The sequence below is a fragment of the Opisthocomus hoazin genome, chromosome 1, assembly GCF_030867145.1.
Source record: "Opisthocomus hoazin isolate bOpiHoa1 chromosome 1, bOpiHoa1.hap1, whole genome shotgun sequence".
Taxonomy (NCBI): domain Eukaryota; kingdom Metazoa; phylum Chordata; class Aves; order Opisthocomiformes; family Opisthocomidae; genus Opisthocomus; species Opisthocomus hoazin.
In genome coordinates this window covers 147,295,322-147,316,178 of record NC_134414.1, presented here as the reverse complement: position 1 = coordinate 147,316,178, position 20,857 = coordinate 147,295,322, and the positions used below count along the sequence as shown (strand labels likewise).

The window sequence follows — 20,857 nt, the reverse complement described above, 5'->3', positions numbered from 1 at the left end:
TTCCTTTTCTAATTTCATTGGTATCAGGAGAGCTTTACCGGTGGCAGATTGGCCTCATTCATTAGGCTGCCACAAAATAAATCAAGCAAGATTGCCAGTGATGCCAATGTGGTTATTCCCAAGGCTGTACTTTGATATTTCACAATAGTTTTCTGGGACCTCCTGATGTCTGCAAAGGAGTCTGTGCAGGGAGATGTGGTCTTTTAGCTTGGCCGTATGCTGGTGATCCGAGTTTCACACTGAGCGGTGTGTATCCAAACTGTGCATGTCAAAATGAGAGCAAGGTCCTTCAAAGAGATTGCCTGCTAAGATATTCAGTGAGAGTCATGAAAGACCTCTGCTTTCCGATGGTATATCTTGGTGACATTTCCTTTTTCCTGTTCACATCCCTCAGCGATGTGCTGCTTCTCAGCATATTGGCAAGAAAAAGGTATGTCTCTTCACAGGTTGAAACTTCATCCCACTGAAGTCAAGGAATACTTTTGTTTTACCCCTCCAAGGTTTCTGTCCAGAAAAAAAAGTTTCCTCAAGAGAAAGACAATTTAAAAGCTAACAAAATATGTATTTTATGCATCATACATACACATGTATGATTATATATATGCAAATATAAATACACATAAATATATATGTACAGAAATATGTACACATAAAAATGACATTATATAAATGCATGTATGTATGCTACCATTTGAGGCTTGTATTGTTAATTTGGGTCTTCTTTACAAGACTGAACAGTTTATTTTCTGCTTGTCTCTTATTAGAATAATTTCAGGGTTTTCTCATGTTAATCAAAACAGATGAACAGGACGCATTCAACTCTTGGATAGGAAACCTGTAAAATGGAATTTGAGCACAAAATAACACTTTTTCTTCTGATTCTGTAGCAAAACTGTGTTCAGCAAATTGGGCTCAGTACTTCCTTGAAGCAGAAAACCGAAACCCTGAGCACTTAATAATAAGGATCCCTGTGATGTTTTTCACAAGAATAAGTGTGTGACTCTCGCCATCCTGGCCAGATTCCTGTGTGTGCAATTGTGTTGTGCCTATCAAAATGATCTTCCTTCCAGTCTTCGGCCTGGACACGGTTAGAAGTAGTTCTGGTATCAAGTACAATAATTGAAACCCTGCTTTGTTCTGCTCTTGGAGTTTGGGCTTTTCAGCAGGAGGGAAGGAACTCCAGAATTTATATAATTACTTGTTTTTATATAAAATGTTTATGTATAATTAATTATTATTTAGATAATTAATAGTTTTGCAATATTTGAAATAAAGTTCCGCCTTGTTACTAATTGGTCTTAAAGTAGTTTAGGAGAGAAGAGCACAGATGTAAAATCAGTGACTGAAATTCTCACTCATTTTCCATTTTCCCAGCATTGAAGCCTTGTTTTGTTCTTCCTAGGGTAACTCATACCCACATAGCCTTTTCTTTTGCTCCCCTCAAATTCACTGTCAGTTTTTGTTGTGAGGGAAAAAATGTTTGTACATTTGAAGGAATGGGGAAAGCAGTACGTTGCAAAGCTGTTGTGTGCTGTAGGAAAAATGTATCTCTGATGGGAACTGGAGAAATCGGGATCTCGGTATATCTGAGGGTATTTAAGTGCAGCTTTGCCTGACTTTTTATTTTAGCCTGTGATTAGGAGTTTTGAGTGGTAAATGTCTCATTGTTTCAAAAGTTGATGGTTCCTTACATAAATCACTGTAAAATATATTCCCTTTAGGGAGTGTAATTCCTCTGTGCCTTCTGCAAAAAATATTCTCCTCAAGAGGCCAGCGGGCCTGCTGCCTGGGACTCTGCTCTCTGCAGCACTCAGAAAGCGGTTGGCATTAGACCTAGTTAAAGCTCAGTTGTCGTTGTGCCAGATGCTGCAGGAAGTGATTCAGCAGGTCAAATCTTTTCCTCTGGCTCGTTAATGGATCAGAGCTGCTGAAGTAGAAGCTTCAGAAGTTTTTTTTTTTTTCAATGAAATGTAAAACTTAAGCCCCTTGTGCTTTTCTTTCTTGAAGGATGACATGGCGCTTCTTTAAAAAGGCTGGCTATCTGCAGCAGTCCTAATTTTGAAAAGTGACTCCGAAGGATATCTAGGTCCTTTAGCGCTCAGCTTTCCCCAGCAAACAAACCGTGTTATCCCCTTTTTAAGGTGAAAAACCCTCTCCATCAGAATCAAAGAAACAAAAAGAACTGCAAGCATATGAGTATTTTTTCCTGCCATAATTTCCATAGGAAGGCTGATGTAACCTATTGGGCTAGATCTGTTCAGGAACAACAGATACATCTTTTTGTTCTTGTGACAACATTATTTTTCAGTTTTTATTGTCTTTTTATTTGTCGTCTTCTGTGGAAATCTAGAGATAACAGTATATACCATCATTGCTCTGATACTACCATCGCCATCGCTTACATTCCCCTTTCATAAGCAGTTGCACATAGTATCCACTGTTACATATCATAAATTGAACATCATGTTCCTAAAGTATTAAACAACAGATGTTTAATCTATAAAATCGTTGCTTTTTAGCAAGAGATAAAATGATCCCTAAAGTTTATAGCATAATGGAAGCTTTACCGTGGCTATGACTTCCTCCCACTGACTGAATAGATATGGAAATACTTCCCCCACCCCACCCCAGATGGCAAACATTACTGTGTCTGTCATAGAATGAATGCATTAAGGGAGGAGTTAGTATCCAGAGTTTTCCAGAGAATTTGAGGAAGAGGTTAGCAGCATTTATTATGCTAGCTTGATGTTTCTATAATGCAAGCTATGTGCTAAATACAAAATGCTGTAGAGTCCCCGAGAAATACAGAAGTAAATTTTCCCATAAACAGATACAATGGGAAAGCAGTTGCTATAGGAGCAGCAGATTCTGAGACACTAAGAAAAAAGATAGATTTAGGTCTTGATCCCGCAAGCTTGTCTATGTGTGTTTAATGTAATTTGCAAGTCTAAAAATAAAGATATTGTATATGAAGAAGTGCCTTAAACATGCTGCTAAAGGGACACTGAGATCCTCTAAGTCCCTTCTGTAGTACGACTTCAGATATCAATATAGTGCAGAGCGTTTATAAAGCTCTAAGGTTGCTGAAGTATTGTATTACACTTTATTTAGGCTGTTTCTTGAGAACCACTGAATTCTGCGAAAAGCTGGATCCTAAACACTGAAAATTGTAAAATTAAAAAGATCCGACTGTTTATGCCCTGAATTATAAATATAGATAGTGAAGAGTGACATTTTACATATTCTTTAAGTTTAATAAACCTAGGAGTTGTTAGTAAGTGAAAACAGAAAATTATTTTTATCTGCAGAGTGTCCTTTTAATTTCACAGTGTGCAAATCGCGTTTGATGTGAAGATTTGGTGCTGAAGGAAGTAAGATAATGGCAGATTCTTTAAATTGCATTAGATCACTCATGCTGCTCTGCTAACATGAGCCATGAGCAAGGAGAGGATAGTATGCGGAAGATAACAAGAAAGAGAGTCTGTGGTGATTACTGCTTAATTCAATTATTGGTTAATTAAATCAAAGCATCAGGAGGAAAAATCATTTGGATTAAAAATGAATATAACTTCCATCCTTTGTTTGATTTGTTGTAGGAAGGAATAAATGGGGTAATTTAATCACTGACAGAAGAAAGTTTCAGTAATTCTTTCAGAAATAAGGAGACCTCAGATGTGAATGAGATAGAAGAAAGCCCAGGGCGCATCCGCTAACATGAAAGATGAGTGCTTCTGAGAGTTGTGCTATTTAGAGATTTTTATTGACATTTAAACTACTATCATGTGCTGTGTGAGCTGTGATATAAACCCTCTGGTCATTTGGATGGTCAGATCAACTATTTATTTCAGAATAAGTGATGGGAAAAGCCTCAGCGGAAAGAGGATAGGCTTTGTTTCCCGTGATCTGCTTTACTTCTGTTTATTTCTAGGCTATCACAAATTGTCAGCAAAATTTTCACAGATGCCATCACTAAAGTGCCTGTTGGTATCTGTGAGATTGGGGGTTTCTATTTGTAAGGGGTTAATGTACAAATATACTGATATTTACCTGAATCTAATGAAGCGTCTTTGACATGAGAAACAGTTTAGTAATCCCACGAAATTGCATTCCTTCACTGTGACAAAGTTGAAAATGACCACGCAACTTCTTCTTACGACTGAGGTAGAAATTCTGTTTACATCTGTGGCTTTTGTTCTTAGTTGCTTTTTCTTCTCCACTTCTCATTACATCCGGAAACAGTACTATGGTGAAAATACTGTGCTGTTAATTGGGATTAAATTTTTGCTTCCACTAGAGTCTTGCTCTTCCATCTTTGATTAACCTATTCCACCTTCTGTGGGATAATTCCACTTTTGAAACTGATACTGCTCTTCCCTTTCATCTACCCTTTCTCTTGCTCATTGTGACTCTATGGGGAAAAATATTTTATTTATTTTTCTCCAAGGCATATCACAGCAGAACTTGCAACTCAGATGTGTCCTCTAAGGCTGTGATAATCAACAGCCTGAATTTTTCAGTCTCTTCCCTACAGTGTGCAGGAACTAAATCAGCATGATAATACTTATAAGGTTGTAGGCGTATTTACTGAGGGTGTTGTGCATTAACTAGCTCTATTAATATATGTTAGTATGACAAATTTCAGCTAACACTATAATCTCCTTTTGAATGTCTGCTTGACCATCTTAACCAATGTATAGTTGGGTTGCTATCATTTTTTTTCTTACTGAGGAAAGCATTGAGCAAAAGGCTAAGTTTTTCTTAATCTTTTTTTCATAAAGGAGGCTGAATAAAACTATGACTCTATTATCGTTAGTGACAATACGGACTTCCAGCTGCAGTGAATGGATGCAACTTCCCTTAGCTGATGGAGCTACACTAATATAGATGTCGCATCATAGGACACGGGCTATTTTTCTTACTTTTTATAACCCACCTGGCTCAGAGTTCAGAGCACTGGGTCGGCAGTTCCTCACTTACCTCCCTTCTGTACACAGGCTTCCCCTGTGCCCTCCAGTAAACCACTTTACTTCTTTGTACATTTGTCCTTCATCTGTAAAATAATGGTAGTGGTACTGCTGTATTTTGTAGAAGTTTGGTATGGATAATATGTTGAAGATGGTGGCCCTCTCGGATATGGTAGGAACGGGGACTGTGTAATTAGCCATGAAATAAAGAAATGAATATGTATCAAAATAGAAAATCTTCACTCAGGTAGCTTCCTTTGGCCATTATATTGATAAGTTTCTCAGCTAATCTTGTAAGTTCACAGTTATTCCAATGAGCAATTTCGAGTGTTTTGTTGGTTTTGTCTGGGCACTTTTGCATGATTGGCAAGCATTAAAGAAAAAAATACTTCTGGGGTGATGACTGGGGTAAGCGAGTGCTTAAGTAATAACTGCTATTTCTACCCTATTTTTTATGGCAAATAAGCATGTTTTTCTGTTAAAGTGTAAGCATCAAGAGCATAAATTGTTTTGTGGGGGAACACACAAGTGTTGGCTTTGACAATGTCCCGAGTAGCTTTGCCCCAGACCTCTGTGAAGCCCCAGATCACCTGGTAGATTGAAGAGTGCCTGTGCCATACCTAGCAAAACCATTTGTTTCATCGGTGGTGTGTATGTGTGAAGAGCTCAGTTTGCCTATTAATCTGCTCCTTTCTTGCTTTTTTCCTTTTATTTGTATATCCTTTAGAACCCCTTCCTGTGAGCAGTGTTTCTATCTATGATTACAAACCATCTCCAGAAACAGGAGTGTTGTTTGAAATTCAGTACCCAGAGAAGTACAATGTTTTTACCAGGGTAAATATAAGCTATTGGGAAGGAAAAGACTACCGAACAATGCTGTACAAAGGTAGGAGGAAACTATTCCACTAAAACTTAATGCTAACTCTGCTGGAAACATCTTAAACAGTGGTCTTAGGTGTGGTTTTGACATGTATTGATTGTAATGATTTGTGTTTCAGGTAATGTGTCTGTTTATATATAAACTTTTATACCACAAAGTAAGGGATGGTTCTTTGAATTGAGCTGGCGGTTCACTTTGGATTTAAACCTGCTTCCCATCCTACTTCTAATGATGCTTCCTTTCACTGGGATTGTAGAGAAAGACTGGCTGGTCTGGATTTTTTTTTAATCTGTTCTGAAATACTCCTGGGAAGGGATCCTCAATTTCTGGTGCTTCTAAATAAGCACGTACACTAAAATAAAAAAAAATCTCCACCTTTTTTTAACCCTTCATGCTGCTGTACAATCCAAAACAAAATAAAAGGAAGAAGGAAAGGAACCCAAAACTCAGATGTTCTTGCTTTGTAGATATGCTTGGTGGAATCGCTGGATGACATTCTGTGCCAGCTGAAAGCATTAAAAAAAGTTCCCCTCCTCTTCCCTCTGGGCAAGGTTTCCTCTTTGGTGAATAGCTGATAGGAGAGCTGTGGGATGCCCCAGAGCTGGGAAACCCATTCAGTATACCCGATTCCTGGCACAGGATTTAAACCTGGTATTTCTGTACCACCATACGGTGACACAGTGCTAATAATACTATCCTGTATCTTACTGTAGCATTCAGTATTGTCCCTGAGCTAATAAACCCTGCTGCATATTATAAATTTCAATTTTCTTAAAAGAATCTAATCAAGGGAAATCAATTTAACAATCTAGACAGTCAGGCTAAACAATTTAAACAACCAATCTAGCCATCTGAGCAATCTAACTAGAGCAAATTCTACTTTCTTGTTTATGTGTTTATAACTGAACTCCCTCTTGCCCTGCAGTAGAACTTAAGCATAGCATCTGTCTCAGAGATGCAAATGGGACTGTCTCATGGAAAGCATCCTGAGAGGTGAGAAAGGCACCTGCATACGCAGTGGGCCCTGAAACCCCAACGGTTTAGCATTCCATACTGGCAGTAAAATGCCTTTGAGCAATCCCGTAGGCGCTGGCTTGAGTTTGAAGCACTAAACTGAGGCTCCCAAAGTAGAAGTCTGGTCACTGTAAGCTTTCTCTAAAGTCAGCAGAGGGAGACAGGAATCTCCAGAAGGAGATCAGAAAATTTTGGAGTCCCTTTGCTTCAATACAAAGTGGGGCTAGAAATCCCATTTTCAACGCTGTGAAGTGCCAGTGAGGAAGGGTGATTCTGGATCATAGCACAAAAGAGTAGGTGACCTCCTTCCAGAGAGCAAAAGGGGTACCGGCAGTAGTTTTTCTCTTCTGCAGCGAATACATGGTTCCAGGGACTGTAATGCTGCAGCTTGAAATAAAGAAGAAAGTCAACCTGAGTTAAGAGATTCACTAATCAACTCGCACACTCCTTCCCGCAGCCAAATAGCCTGAAGCAACTTCTCTTCAGCCCGCACGTGTACTGATGGTGGATGTGAGCTCAGCTCTCAGTGCCGTGGCGTGCACTTGGTTGCACGGTGGATGGCCCTTTGAGCATCTACCCAGAGCGTTATGCCTCAGTCAGCAAAAGACCAAAGAGGCTTTTGCGTGCAGTGGTTAAAGGTCTGCAGAAACTGTCAGATGCTCTTTGAGATATTCAGTGTCAGGTGGAACAGGTTGCCAGATGCAGTTCCCTTTCCTGTGAAAAGTAGTTTGTGTTTCTTGTGCTGTTTTTTGGTGGGTTTTTTTTGTTTTTTGGTGGTTTTTTTTTTGTAGCAAAGTGGCTTTGACAGCCAGGAAAAATGTTGGCAAACTGAATTATTAGAATTTCGTGTCTCAGACCAGGCTGAGCAAGGTTTAAACATCTGAAACACTGCCAGTGCAGCATGTGCAGGTGCATTATCAGAAAGTGAACATATAATGCATTTTCCTCTTTTTTCCTTTCTTTCTTTCTTTTTAAACCTTCTGCAGATTTCTTTAAAGGCAAAACAGTTTTCAATCACTGGCTACCGGGTATATGCTACAGTAACATCACTTTTCAGCTGGTTTCAGAAGCAACCTTCAACAAAAGCACGCTAGTGGAATACAGCGGGGTCCAGCATGAGCCCAAACAGCACAGAACAGGTGAAGAAAATTGTTACGTACCATTTGCTCCAAGTATGTATGGCTGCTTTCCTTTCTGCTGTGGGGAGGGGATTGATCCCACAGAGAGGAGGGGTCCGTGTGGGAGCAGTCCAGGGAGCTGCTCCTGGCTGGGAGCATGGGAGGAGGATGCTGCAGCTGGTATGTAGGGTTATGTGTACGATACAGAGCAAAGGGAAATTTGCAGGAGTGTTTCTGTCATACAGCTTGCTGCTTAGAAAATACATTCTGCTTCACGTGAGATATCCTAGGCCTTGTGCTAGGAATTAGTTTTTAAGCCACAGGAATAGCCGCACTGAGCATACTATTGATCTATCTATACTGGTCTGTCTCCTTGCGCAGTGAATCATAGCTAAACTGTTGGAGAAGGCCTTCCTCATTGTGCGGTCTTCTGTCACAGAGAAGAATGTCAGTTGCCCCACTTGGCGGCCAGTTTATGCCCTGAAGCATGAACTTTTAATTTCCAAGACAGCAATGTTGCAAAGGTTCAAAATTGCTTTTGTTCAGGGTCCAGAACTAATTTAATTTGGTCCTGGGACAGTGCCCAAAACTTTTCCATTAATCTGTTGGACCACAGACATTTTCCAGGGTCCAAACTGAAATGAACCAGTAGTAAAATCAAAAAGCTAAACATTCAGATGAATATGCTTATCTTGGTTCATTGCCTTGGACAGAGCAAAGCCAACTCAAGCCAGCTGAGTTCTGTCCTAAGGATCCTAAATATAGTTGCTGAGATATTGAACCACATGAATGCAACCAACAGGATCACAGTTTTCTTTCCTGCTTCCTTCCCATCCCTCATTTTTTGCATTAACTACAATGAGATTGTAGTGTCTGGTTTTGTATTAGTGGCTGTGGCTGGGACAGGGGAGGTGAATAAGTTCCTGCATTGTAAAGTGCCAGCTTAAAAGCTGCTGATCAAAATTATTTGCAGAGGCTTCTTGCACTTACCATGTGTAAGTACAGACAGACAGGCAGTTACAGTAAGTCAGACAAAATGCTGTGTGTTCACCTCCTGGCATAAGTCGAAGTGACTTCTTTGCGTGCCAGAATCTTGTCTTCTGGAGACCCAAATCTTACGATCAAGCTTTCACAAATATTAAAATCTAAACTGATATTTAATGCTTGTGAAAAGGTGACTGCTAAAAGCATGCAAAAAGCCTTACAGCAACGTGAAGGCTGTACTTTTTAAATATGACCTATGCCGTATATTAGTTTTGCATATGCTTTTCAGTTCATTTCTACAGAAGTGTTTTTTCCCATGACCAAGATCATTCTGGAAGACACAGTAAAGTAAATGAAGATCTACTCTTACAAATTCACACTTGAGTAGCCTTGCTGCTATAATAGCTCTGAAGTCTGATTTACTGTGACTTCAAATCTGCTTTTCTTCCTGCTATTCTTAAGTCGTGATTCTTCTGTGAGTTTACACTCATCTTGATCCCACTAGAATTGCTTCTGCTAGAAGTATGTGTAAGAGAAGGGAGAATCTTAATAAGAACAAGTTATCTCAAAATATCCCTAGATGCATTGTTTTGCTGCAAAAAGTATTTCTCTGGTGGCGTAAAACATCGTAAGGTGCACAGAACATACCTGTTAAAAGACTAACCCTTGCTTCTTTTTTAGTTCCTTACCCACCTCGAAACATTTCTGTTCAGATTGTACCGATCAACAGAAACAACTGGGAAGAGCACAGCGGGAATTTTGCGGAAGAATCATTCATGGGACCACAAGAAATCATAAGGAAAGAAAAACTTGGCCATTTTTCTGACAACCCACCTGAAACTCCAGCGGCAAACAGATCTGCAGCCTGGCCAGACTTTCGCTATAACAGCACTGAGTATGAAACCACGTCGCAGCCATACTGGTGGTCTAACGAAGCTGAGTCGTCAGAGGGTGAAGAGGAGTTTGTCAATGCAGTTTCCAATGATTACGAGGCCAATGATGTCAACACGTCTGTAAGACTCACGCCAGAGCCCCCCTCCTTCCTTCCTGTGCAAATGGTGCTGACCTGGTTACCACCAAAGCCGCCTACGGCGTTTGATGGCTTCCATATCAATATTGAAAGGGAAGGTAAAACAGAGCCTTTACACCCTTTTCATACCTCTTTTCTGTAATTCCATTGGTGGTTGTCCTCTCTGCGAATTACTAATTACCCACTACTGTGCTTCAGAGGGCATTGTTAGATCACCTGTATTTCTGGAGAAGTTTCTTGGTGTTGAGTAGCATCTAGTTCTGGCTGGGCGTCAGAAAAGTAAGGGAGGGGTAAATTGCAGTTTGCAATTCTCTTTTATTAAACAAGATTGATACTGTTGTGTGTATTGCCGCACTGTTTACACTGCAGTGATTGTAAATCCATTCTGGTATCGGAGAAAGGAGAAATCAGCTGACAGAAATTTGAGATGAAGAAGGTACATTACACCGTGTGATTTTGTCTGCCACCGAGAGAGGTTCACAGGGGGACCTCGACTGGAAGGGGCATACAGAAAAGGTAGTCTACATTCAGGTTAACAGTTGTCTCGGAGGACAGCTACTAAATGTATTCTTTAGGCCATAAGGAGGCTGTGGTGGAGAATGGGGAGGTTTTTCAAGTGATGAAGCTGCAAGATAATAACCACGTTGCTTAAAGATTTTCTGATTTAAAATCTATTTTTATCCAATTGAGTTTATTTTCCTGACAAGTAGTTTTTGTAAGCCTTCCGGCTCTGAGGGCAAGTGCTTTTTTTTGCAGAATAAGAATGCAATAGATATAAAATTGGAAGCTGCTTTTCTTCTGTGCTGTGCTGTTTTTCACTTGCACACTCATGGCAGCCCTATTTTATCATTCCTTCTACGGAATGAAAATTTGGCCTGGGTTTATTGTTCCTCTATACCTATACTGCAACTTTGGTCATTAATTACTCTTGTGCTGATGGCAAGAAATAAACCTACCTACATAAATTGAGTCCTTTTGGATGCCTTTTAATCCCACAGCAGAAAGAGTATTAGCATTTCTGATATAAATCATTTTCTCAGTGGCTGGAGCCTTTCAAATTTCAATTAATCCACACTTTTTTTTCCCCCTGACTTAGAGAACTCCACGGAATTTTTGACAGTAAGTGAGGACACTCACAAATTTGTTGCTGAACTGAAAGAACCAGGAAAATATAAGTTGTCTGTAACAACATTTAGCTCCTCTGGCTCTTGTGAAGTGCGGGGAAGTCAATCGGCAAAAACACTTAGCTTTTACATCAGTAAGTATCTCAACAAATCTGTCTTTTTCTCCCAGACTGATATAACTTTAATGCACAGAGTTTGACCACTGTGGCAGCTATGGCATCTGCTGCAGGATCAGAGGAGTCTGGTCGTCTGGAATTCCCTGTGCCAGAGAAGGAAATATAGTGCAGAGATGTTATGTATTATGTCCTGCCTGGATGGGCCTTCATCATGCTGTCTTGGCAGAGCTAAGCACTGAAAGCAGGTGAGGTATTTGGTTAGAGCCATTGCCCAGTGTTCAGAAGTGGCTCACTGAAACAGGTTTCCCCTCTTGCATCTTTCAAAGAGAGGATTCAATTCTGAGGGTTAAGTCGGTGGTTATAGAGATTCTTGAAAATACTTAGCTTCCTTCCTCCTGGAGGCTGTGTGCACCAGGTTAGGGATGAAGGGCATCGGGCTGAGAGTGTGGGAATTGCACAATTAAACGCTGAACTCTGAAATTACATGGTCTCTGAGAGAACACAGGGCAAATTACAGTAGATGAAATAGTTCAGCCTGCTAAATTCAGAGGAGAAAAAGTAATTTATTATTTCCCTGTAGAATCCCAGGCTTTCTTAACTGAAGATTTAGTAAAAGACAAAGTAATAATACACTACTGCGTAAACGAATATCATGACTGACAATTAGATCAGCAAGTGAGACAGGTGTTGGTGAATTCAGATTGTTATCCTTCTGATGACTGTGGTCACCCTTGTACCTTTTTCTACAAAAGGAAATAGATATATCCTAAAAAATGCCCATACAATGAGAACAGGGGAATACTTGCAGCACTATTTTACCTGTGCAAGGTAAGGATGGTGTCTCCCCTGAATCATGAATGCTGTAACAAGACATGGTAGCTAAGGCTGGCAGAAATACTCATTAAAATTGTACTCTAGTACATAAATACACTACTAACAAAAATTGTGTCTTTAGTAGCTCATAACATTTACACATACTAATTATTTAGGCTAAAATTCATCATAACGCTTGACTGCATGTAACTGAATTCTACTAGTGCTCATATGTTTTTAAAAACTTTATAGTTGAAAGAAACAGTACTTGAAAACAAAGAGAAAGAGGAAACAGAACATGAGAGAAAGGGTCTTTGCTCTTGTAATTTCACTCTCTTCTGGTTTTCTTTAGGGATATTTATTAGACAGCTTCATTATATGGAAAGTGTTAAAGTATATATAAGTATACAAGTATATATACGATGCAGCATTGCTATTAGTACCAAATGTCATTCCATTTTACAAGGTGTGACTTATTTCCGTTAAACAATATGCAATACAGTGTCCTCCATGAAGTCTATGAACTGGGGACAGAGACGTGAGAGAAATGAGAAGATCTTAATCCAAAGTATGGGTGTGTAGATTGCTAGATTAGGGATGAACTTGAATGTAATGAATATTTTCGTTTTCCATGTAGTACATGAGAATGTTTGGGGTTTTGGATTTTGTCTGTTATTTTTGCAGGCTTTTAGAACCAGATGAGGATTCTTGGCAGTTGTCTTATGTGTTCTGTCAAATGCAAGATCCTTAGTACTTTAGATGGATTTCGTACATATTTCTGGTAGTGTGCCAAATCTGACATGAGCACAAGTACTCTTAAGGTGAAATTGCTTTTCCATTTCTCTTCATGAGTCTGATCAAGATGGCTTTTTGTGTGGGGACTACAGCTTTGGGTCATGTCATGAGGAAGCTCAGTTCCCTTAATGCCAATGCTGAAACAATTTCTGAATAGTAAGAGCTACACATACGTCCATTGGCTCTAGAGACTAATCTAATGATCGAGTTCCTCTTTGTACCGGAGTAGGTGTGGGTCTGCTGTCGTGAATAATTTTTGCTCATAGCTTCAGCCTTATCTTATTGTTGTATCACTTGGTCAGTGAATCATCCTGTCACATTACTGGCTTGCATTACACAACATTTTTGTTGCACCCAGATAGTAGTATGGGTTGTCAAATCTTACAGGCTGATCTTACACCATATTCTTGCTCTAGCATTTGTTTTACTTTCTCAAGAAACATAAAGTACCATTAGAATTACGTGGAGGAAGGAATGTCAAGGAGAGAGCTGTCACAAGCATCCCTTAAAAGTGACAACAAATGCTGATGGTTTTCATGAAATCTGAAATTTTGACCAAGTCTAGCTGAAGTTATTTTCAGATTATTATTTTATCACCATTTAAACCTGTGTTCTTACCAAGTGCTTCAAAATGTCTGATGGAGAATTATATTCTTCACGCTGGTGATCTCTATAAACTTGATTTTCATGCTTGAAGGCTGTAGTACGCTTGGAGGGTATGTTAGTATGAGGAAAGGCAAAATATTTTGTGCGCTTATTCTTTAGAATTTGCCAATGATCTCTTTGTTATTGAATATCACTGCTTTTAAACATTCCCTTGGAGCAAATCTGATACTGCTGGGTGGTTTCTGATAAGCAATACAGAATATTGCAGTCCGAGTTTTCAAACAGTGACATTTCTCTCGTCATCTGCTCCGCTACAGGTGACATAGCACTGGCCACGGGCTGTTTCCTGGGGGCTGCCATCTTCGCTGCCTGAGGGCTGTGGCGGTGGGCAGCTGTCAGTCCAGCCGCTCTCACTAGTAGTAAACAAGTGCGTGAAAGAAGGGTCTTTTAACGTATGTGCCTCAAACGCGTACAGTGTCTTGCTCACATGTGCTTTTGGGACATGTCCCAGGCCCCACAGGTGAATGGATAGAGGAGCTCACTGAAAAGCCCCAGCACGTGACCGTGACGGTGCTGAGCTCCACTACTGCCCTGACAGCCTGGACGGCATCCCCGGAGAGCGGCGGCAACAGCACCATCGTCTCTGTGGTCTCCCTGACCTGTCGGAAGCAAAAGGAGAGTCAGAGGCTTGAAAAACACTACTGCACTGAGGTAAGGGTGGAAGCTGGAGCCTTTTCAAATGGAGGAAAAAAATAGCTAATCATCCTGCTGCTTGGGGTCGTCGTGCCCAAGGGCTCTATCAGGCTCAGGGCTGCCGAGCGCAGCCGTGGCTGCTCCCTGCTGAAGTCCAAAGGGACGGGGCTGATGCAGAGGGGAGAGCACAGCCTTCGGGAATGAAAGTGAGCAGTAAACCATAGTAGTGTTAAAACTGTGTTTCTGTTGGACTGATTGTGGCCAGTCCTTTGAGCTTGTGAGTTATGTTGTATCCTTCGAGACATTTTTGTGGGAGTAGGCAAAATGGTGCCATGTCCTAATAACACTTAGGCATGTGGTGTAATCATTTGTATTAAGCAGAGTGCTCACGTGCATAATTATCATCAAACTAGCATAATTTCTTTCTTAGATATCCTGCATAAGAATACAGAATCAGAGTGTAAACTTTCTGGAGGTTTAGAGGTGATCAGAAGTCAGCTTTTCTTTTCATCCATTAAAAAAAGATGTCAGCACTGAGAAGTCAGTAGCAATTCGGACTACCTGTGATTTGGATGGACCACGATTCTTTAAGGCTGCTGCATGGGGCGTGTTTATAATGATCAAGAATCCTGAACCCCAAAGTATGGCAGTTTTCTGTTACCTGAAAACCCTTAGTGAGAGCAACCCTACGCCAAATCCTGTGGCTGTGATGGATCAGTGGCCTGTGGCCTCAGTCAGAAAGAGGTTCTAGCCTGCATCTCAGTTACCTTAGCAAGATGCTGATAAGGCTGCTTTCTGAGCAGTGCCACAACTTCTGTCTGACTCTCTAAATGTGTGTGATGGAGGAGTCTGCAAAGGACTGCAGCGCTGCCTGGCTGCACCCTCAGCTCACCCATGGGAATGGAAGGAGGCTGCTAACACTCCCTGTGAATCTTCATCTCCTTCAACTATGTGATTAGCCCTGCAAGCGAGTTAATACAGGGAGTCTGCATCCTTTAAAAAAGTCTTTTTAAATGAACCTTTGACAAAATATTTTGAATTTTATTCCAAGCTTTCCATGAACTGAAAACTTTTGGAAGTGTCTTTAGATGACAATTTGAGAGTTTCTTTCAGAAACAGCTTGTAATCCTCTTGTGTTATTTTCCTTTGATTTATTAAAAGTGCGGCCATTAGATCAGGAAGCAAACCAATACAGTACGTGATTTTAAAACAAAGATAGCAAGTATGTGCATATATGATTAAAGCTAATAATACAAGATTAATCTACAAACTCAAAAACAAGTACCTAAAGATAATCCATGAATAAACAAGATATCTGTAAAAGTAAATGTGTGTTTATTGCATGTAGGCAGAAAGGTCTAAATATAGTTACTTGATTTTTTTGTCAGTAGAAATATGGATACCGCTTCTGATCAAATTTTATCAGCTTATTGTACCTGGAATTATTAATGCCTATTGGTGTGAATTCTCCTTGACAAGCTGCAAAGGGCAAAATTCATTGCAGAGTTCTATCCGTTTCTGCCACTGTGCATGATTTGAAAGTGACTTAGTTTTCAAAAGCAGCTGTTGAAGACAAATTCCCTTCCTCACTAAATCTCTGCTGGCACTGATGTGGTCACGTGCAGTGTGATACAACACCGGTGTAAAGGTGGCTGCGAGACAGGCTTGGGAAAGCTTGCAAAGAAAATCTTAGTAGGAAATATCAGCCTGCAGTTCTAGAAGGGGTATATGAAGTCCTTTCCTCAAAGCTGCTCTGTGCACTTGTTGTTAGCTGGCTCTTCCGGAGAGAAGACTTTTCACATTGAATCAGACCAGGAGTTACCTGGTCAGGCATTCTGCCTCCAGCTCTGACCAATACCTGGTGCGCCACAGCAGAAATTTTAACGGTGACGTTTCAGACTGAAAAGAAGTATCGCAGTGTCCCTTAGCCAGGTTTTGTAGTGCTGTGGAGGGGAGGTGAGAGCGAGTCCTCTCGGATTTCACCGTGCGATCACTGAACACCTGCATTCTGAAGACAGCTTTCCTCTAATGCTGCTCTCAGCTCACACAGCTGCAGATGAGTCAGGTGGCCCATGAGAAACCTCAGGCTTTTATTGAAAACACACGGTCTAAGCACTCCAGCCTAAATAAGATCACCTGAATAAGAATAATATAGCCGGAATATTTTGATAAACTTTGACAGTAGGAAGAAGCGGGTCTGCAGCGTCACCGCTGACCTTACACAGCAAGGCAAGGGTAATTCTCCGAGTTGGATCATTTGTCAAGTCAGTCCTGACCACTGTCATAGTTTTGCCGTTTTGGGCTTAATGAATGGGGTTTCAGCTGCTGATGACCCTGCGTTCAAAATCATGCCTTTTGTAACTGGACTAGTTCAAGTACAGTCTCAACATTCTTTTAATTAACCAAGTAAATACTTCATATCTGATGTGCTCCCCTCCTATTAGGTGAATTCAAGCAGCAGCCTCATTGAAAATCTTGTTCCTGGTGCCCAGTACCAAGTTGTGGTTTACTTACGGAAAGGACCGTTGGTTGGACCGCCTTCTGATCCTGTTACATTTTCTATTGGTAACCCCTGCATCTACTGTTTGAAATGTGTTTCTTTTGTTTTGTTCTGAAATATGTGTAATATACTCATGAAATCCTAGGGCCCATGAGGGAGTTCGGAATTGTGATGTTAGTTATTTCAAATGTAACGAACACTTACTGGGAATATTTTTGTTGTATTGTCTAGCCCACTACTGAAGCGGGGAAAATACTCCTTCTCTGGAAGACAGTTATTTCACCTTTAAATATTAAGTTAGTACCAAACCTAACTAGAGAGCAGTTATGGCCAGGATTCACACACAGAGCGCCCCGTGGAAAGAGCCGTCTTCACCCTTGGATACCTGAATATACGTTTGTTTCTAGCAGTGCTCGTGGTCTGTGTCATTTAGGGTGGGAGTCGCCTCACTACGTGTAGCCAGCCTGAGCTGCAGGTGGTCTTTGGTGCATGGAGAGAGGTGGGCACGTCCTAGAGGTGATTCATTCCCACTGTCTCATGAAGTGTGTGGGACTGCTGTTAAGACATTTGTGGCGAATGTGATTTATGAAGGATGTAATGTGGCCCAGTCTGAAGGCCACAGTGCTAATAGCCAGGAGAGCTGGTGTATCTCCTACAATACTGCATGACCATCACCATCTTCAATTGTGTATGCCTTGATTTGCTTGAGTTTAGTGGTGGATCTTGATGCTCTCTGGTTTGAGATTTGAAGAGAAGAGGAACCCTCTGAGGGTGAAAGTAATGTTTTGAATAACATGGTTTTATGGCCAACAGGCAGAGCTGCTGTCCCATGCTGTAATTCAGAATTCCACCAGGCTCCTAAATAGAGTCACTTAACATAGAATTCAGTAACTTTTAGTTTCAGTATCATTTATTTTGTAAAGTTTACCACTTTAACAAAATGTATGCAGATGAGAAAGGGCAAAGAGAAAGAGTGTATAGAGTTACATTTGCACAGAAATATTTAACCTGAGTCACCCAGCTTCTCCTTTTGACAAATAGTCTGCTTTGTAGGAGAGCAGGTGGCTGAAAGTTAGAGGTCTTCAGTTAGAGATCTTCAGTATTTTTCTTTCTGCTTCCTCTCTGTGATGTAAGGAAGAATGTGAAACAGAAAAAAACCAAAGTTAACCTGTTAAGAATCAAATCCTTGAATGAAAGCAAGTATGTGGACTAGTGAATATGGTGAGAGCCTTCTCATTCTAGGCAATCTCCTTATATATTTTCATAAATTGGGTCTGAATTAAAATTTGAAAAGGGAGTATGGTATATTTCAGTAAAGGAAAAAATAGAAAGTAAAAAAATATACATCCTTTATTATAAAATTCTGTATCATTGGAGAAATTTTATAAATGCTTTTGATTTTCTTTCTCACTGTAGTTACTTCAGAAATCTCAAAAATTCCATTTCCATTGGGAAAATAAAATCATGTATTCCCAAAGTAAATAAATTCCTTTATTTTCTCACTTTTGTGTCGCCTCACAACCATAAAAGGTTCTTACTAAACTCAAAATGGTGATTAATTTCTAAACAAAACATCTCATCCATTTCTCGTTATAAAGGGAATGTTTTTATGCAGTAAAATAACACTTGTATGAGTTTTCATTTCATAACAGGATATTGAATTTGATATTAAAATAGAACTGCAAAACAAACTGTTCTGTGAAATTATAAGTGGTGATTAATGATGAATGAAACTGAAGTAAGATAAAATACGTTTTTAAAAGTATTCAATCATCCTCATATTTATACTAAGCTTTGCTTTCACTGGGTGAGTATTAACACTTTAGCAAAGAAAAGATGTGGTAAATGACGAAGGGAAGGGCGATCATGACCTAACATGGGCTGAAGTAATCTGGGTGCTGGCCTCGGCTCTGCAACGCTTGCAAATGTTAGCAAAGTACTGATTTCAGTAGCCTCAGTTAAGCATGAGGAATAATTGCTTTCCAGACAAGTGAAGGCTGCAGAAGTTGACCCATACGTGACATTCTTCAGATAACTTGACTTCACTTTCTGAGTGTCATCATCTGTGAGGGAAGAATAGCAATACCTGACAGCACTTTTAGGTTCCCCAGGGAAGGAGGGCTAGACATAAAAACTGTGCTTCCTTGTGGTCTTCATCCTCCAGAGTGTTATGGCTTTTGATGGTTTTGTTTTTGAGAAACTCAAAATGTCTCCTAAACATGCTGATTTCCGAAGTGTGATGGAACCCTCCATTTAAGAAGAAGCAAGCCCTGTGCTTTATCTCATGCTAAGCGGGCAATGCCAAGTAGCCTGTAGTAGTTTCTGAAAAAGTAGACATAACAAACTGGAGAACAAATGCTGAAAAAATGTTATTTGACTGCTTTTGACAAGGAAGCTCTTGGGAATTAAAGTCACAGGCAAACCAGAAATAGATCGAACTTGGTTAAGGAAAGGTCTAGTTTTAAAATAAAGTGTAACTGATAACACACACATTATTAACCACAATTTCTCTTTTATAGTGCCCACTGGAATAAAGGATCTGACGCTTTACCCTTTGGGACCCACTGCTGTGGTTTTGAGCTGGAACAGACCTTTCCTTGGGGTATTCAGGAAATATGTTGTAGAAATGTTTTACTTCAACCCATCAACGATGACCTCGGAGTGGACAACCTACTATGAAATAGCAGCAACCGTCTCCTTAACTGCCTCTGTGGTAAAGTGACCATTACTGAATGTTGCTTTCCCATGCCTGTGTGGCCATGGCACCTTGCAACATTTCTTTGCCCAGCCTTTCTGCCGTGAATGTGTATATATATCTTTAGGCCTGGCACATTTTTCCAGGCAAAGCAGAGAAAATGACCAGGATGCTGGAGGCATTTTCTGTTCTAAACTAAGGGAATGCCAGCTGAACCATGCTAAATTTTAAGCAAAGCGATGAGGTAGGAGATGAGCCTTTTTTTTGTTGACAAATGGGCATGTTCGGCAAGTCCAGAGGCAGCTTCAATTTGTGGGTCAGTTTGTCAGTCAGGGTTTTAAGAATTCCATCATCTCCTCAGGGGGAGTAGTCCAAAGCCTTATCTACGTAATTAATATTGATAATATGGATTTGGGGTTTGCGGGCTAGTCTTGTAATGTGCCATCCGAAAGGCTTAGCTGCAGAGATGCTCTTGTGAAAATAGCCTTCGTGTTTCTGAAGCTACAAAGGCTTGTGCCAGGATTTCAGTTAGGTGGAGACTGATCCCTAGAAGAGCACGCGTACACGTACACGCACACACATCTTTGCAGAAATAAAGTGAAATTTTCCTCTTCCTTTCCGTTATTTCCTATAGAAGGTGAACAGATTTTATTCAGACTTCACTGTAGCACAAGAGAGCAAGCAATTTCAGCTGAAATTAGTTGTTCAGAAAGTTAAGAGTATGCAAAAATGATAGCAATAACTTTTGCTGCTTGTGAGAGCCACAGTGATTTACTGTAATTGATTTGCATAATACCATTTGTGGAGTCATTTTGGCTACAGCAGCTTAACTGTAATTGGGTATGTGACTGTAAATCTAGCACATAAATCTCCAAGGAAATTAAAAACAAAAATAACTTACCAAATGAGTAATTAATATCTTGTAATCATGAGTCAGCACAATTAGATTAATACCTGAGTGATCCGAGTCATCTTAGAAGTAATGTCATCTTCCAGACTTAATGCGGTTCATTAGAAAATGAGTTGATATTGTCCCTTACTGTTGCAAATCCTGCTCAAGGAAGCCAAATTAAATTCCTTTCTCTTAATTTCAGTCTGAAATGTGACAATGCCATATATCAGCTAAAGTGAGCATTACTTACTGAATAATTTTAAAGAGTAAGCCGGAATTAGAAAAAGAATGTCTGCCTGTTCTTCTCTTCCGGCATTTAATTGTACACGTAGGTATTGGTGATCTTTTGTTTGGGTTCTGTAGCGATGCTCCAGAACCCCACCATGTCCCACAAATTTCCTTATGATCTACAGATCTATAGTCTGTTGTGGCTGCCCCCTCCCTGGCAGTGTTCAAGGCCAGGTTGGATGGGGCTTTGAGCAACCTGGTCTAGTGGGAAGTGTCCCTGTCAATGGCAGGGGGGTTGGAACCAGATGATCTTTAAGGTCCCTTCCAACCCAAATCATTCTATGATTTTATGAGTCTATACTGACATTTCTGAGTGGTTGTCAAGCCCAATGAGAAGGCAGGGGA

The 20,857-nt window shown here is 40.3% G+C and overlaps 1 protein-coding gene across 1 annotated transcript in view; it reads left to right on the top strand.

Moving 5' to 3' along the window:
* The window catches only part of PTPRO (protein tyrosine phosphatase receptor type O), a 154,843-nt gene that overhangs the window by 90,577 nt on the left and 43,409 nt on the right, over positions 1-20,857 (top strand). Inside the window, 7 exon segments of the mRNA XM_075440599.1 lie at positions 5,692-5,850; positions 7,845-7,997; positions 9,642-10,088; positions 11,087-11,248; positions 13,956-14,155; positions 16,582-16,702; positions 19,157-19,350. Coding sequence (XP_075296714.1) covers positions 5,692-5,850; positions 7,845-7,997; positions 9,642-10,088; positions 11,087-11,248; positions 13,956-14,155; positions 16,582-16,702; positions 19,157-19,350 — 1,436 coding nt within the window.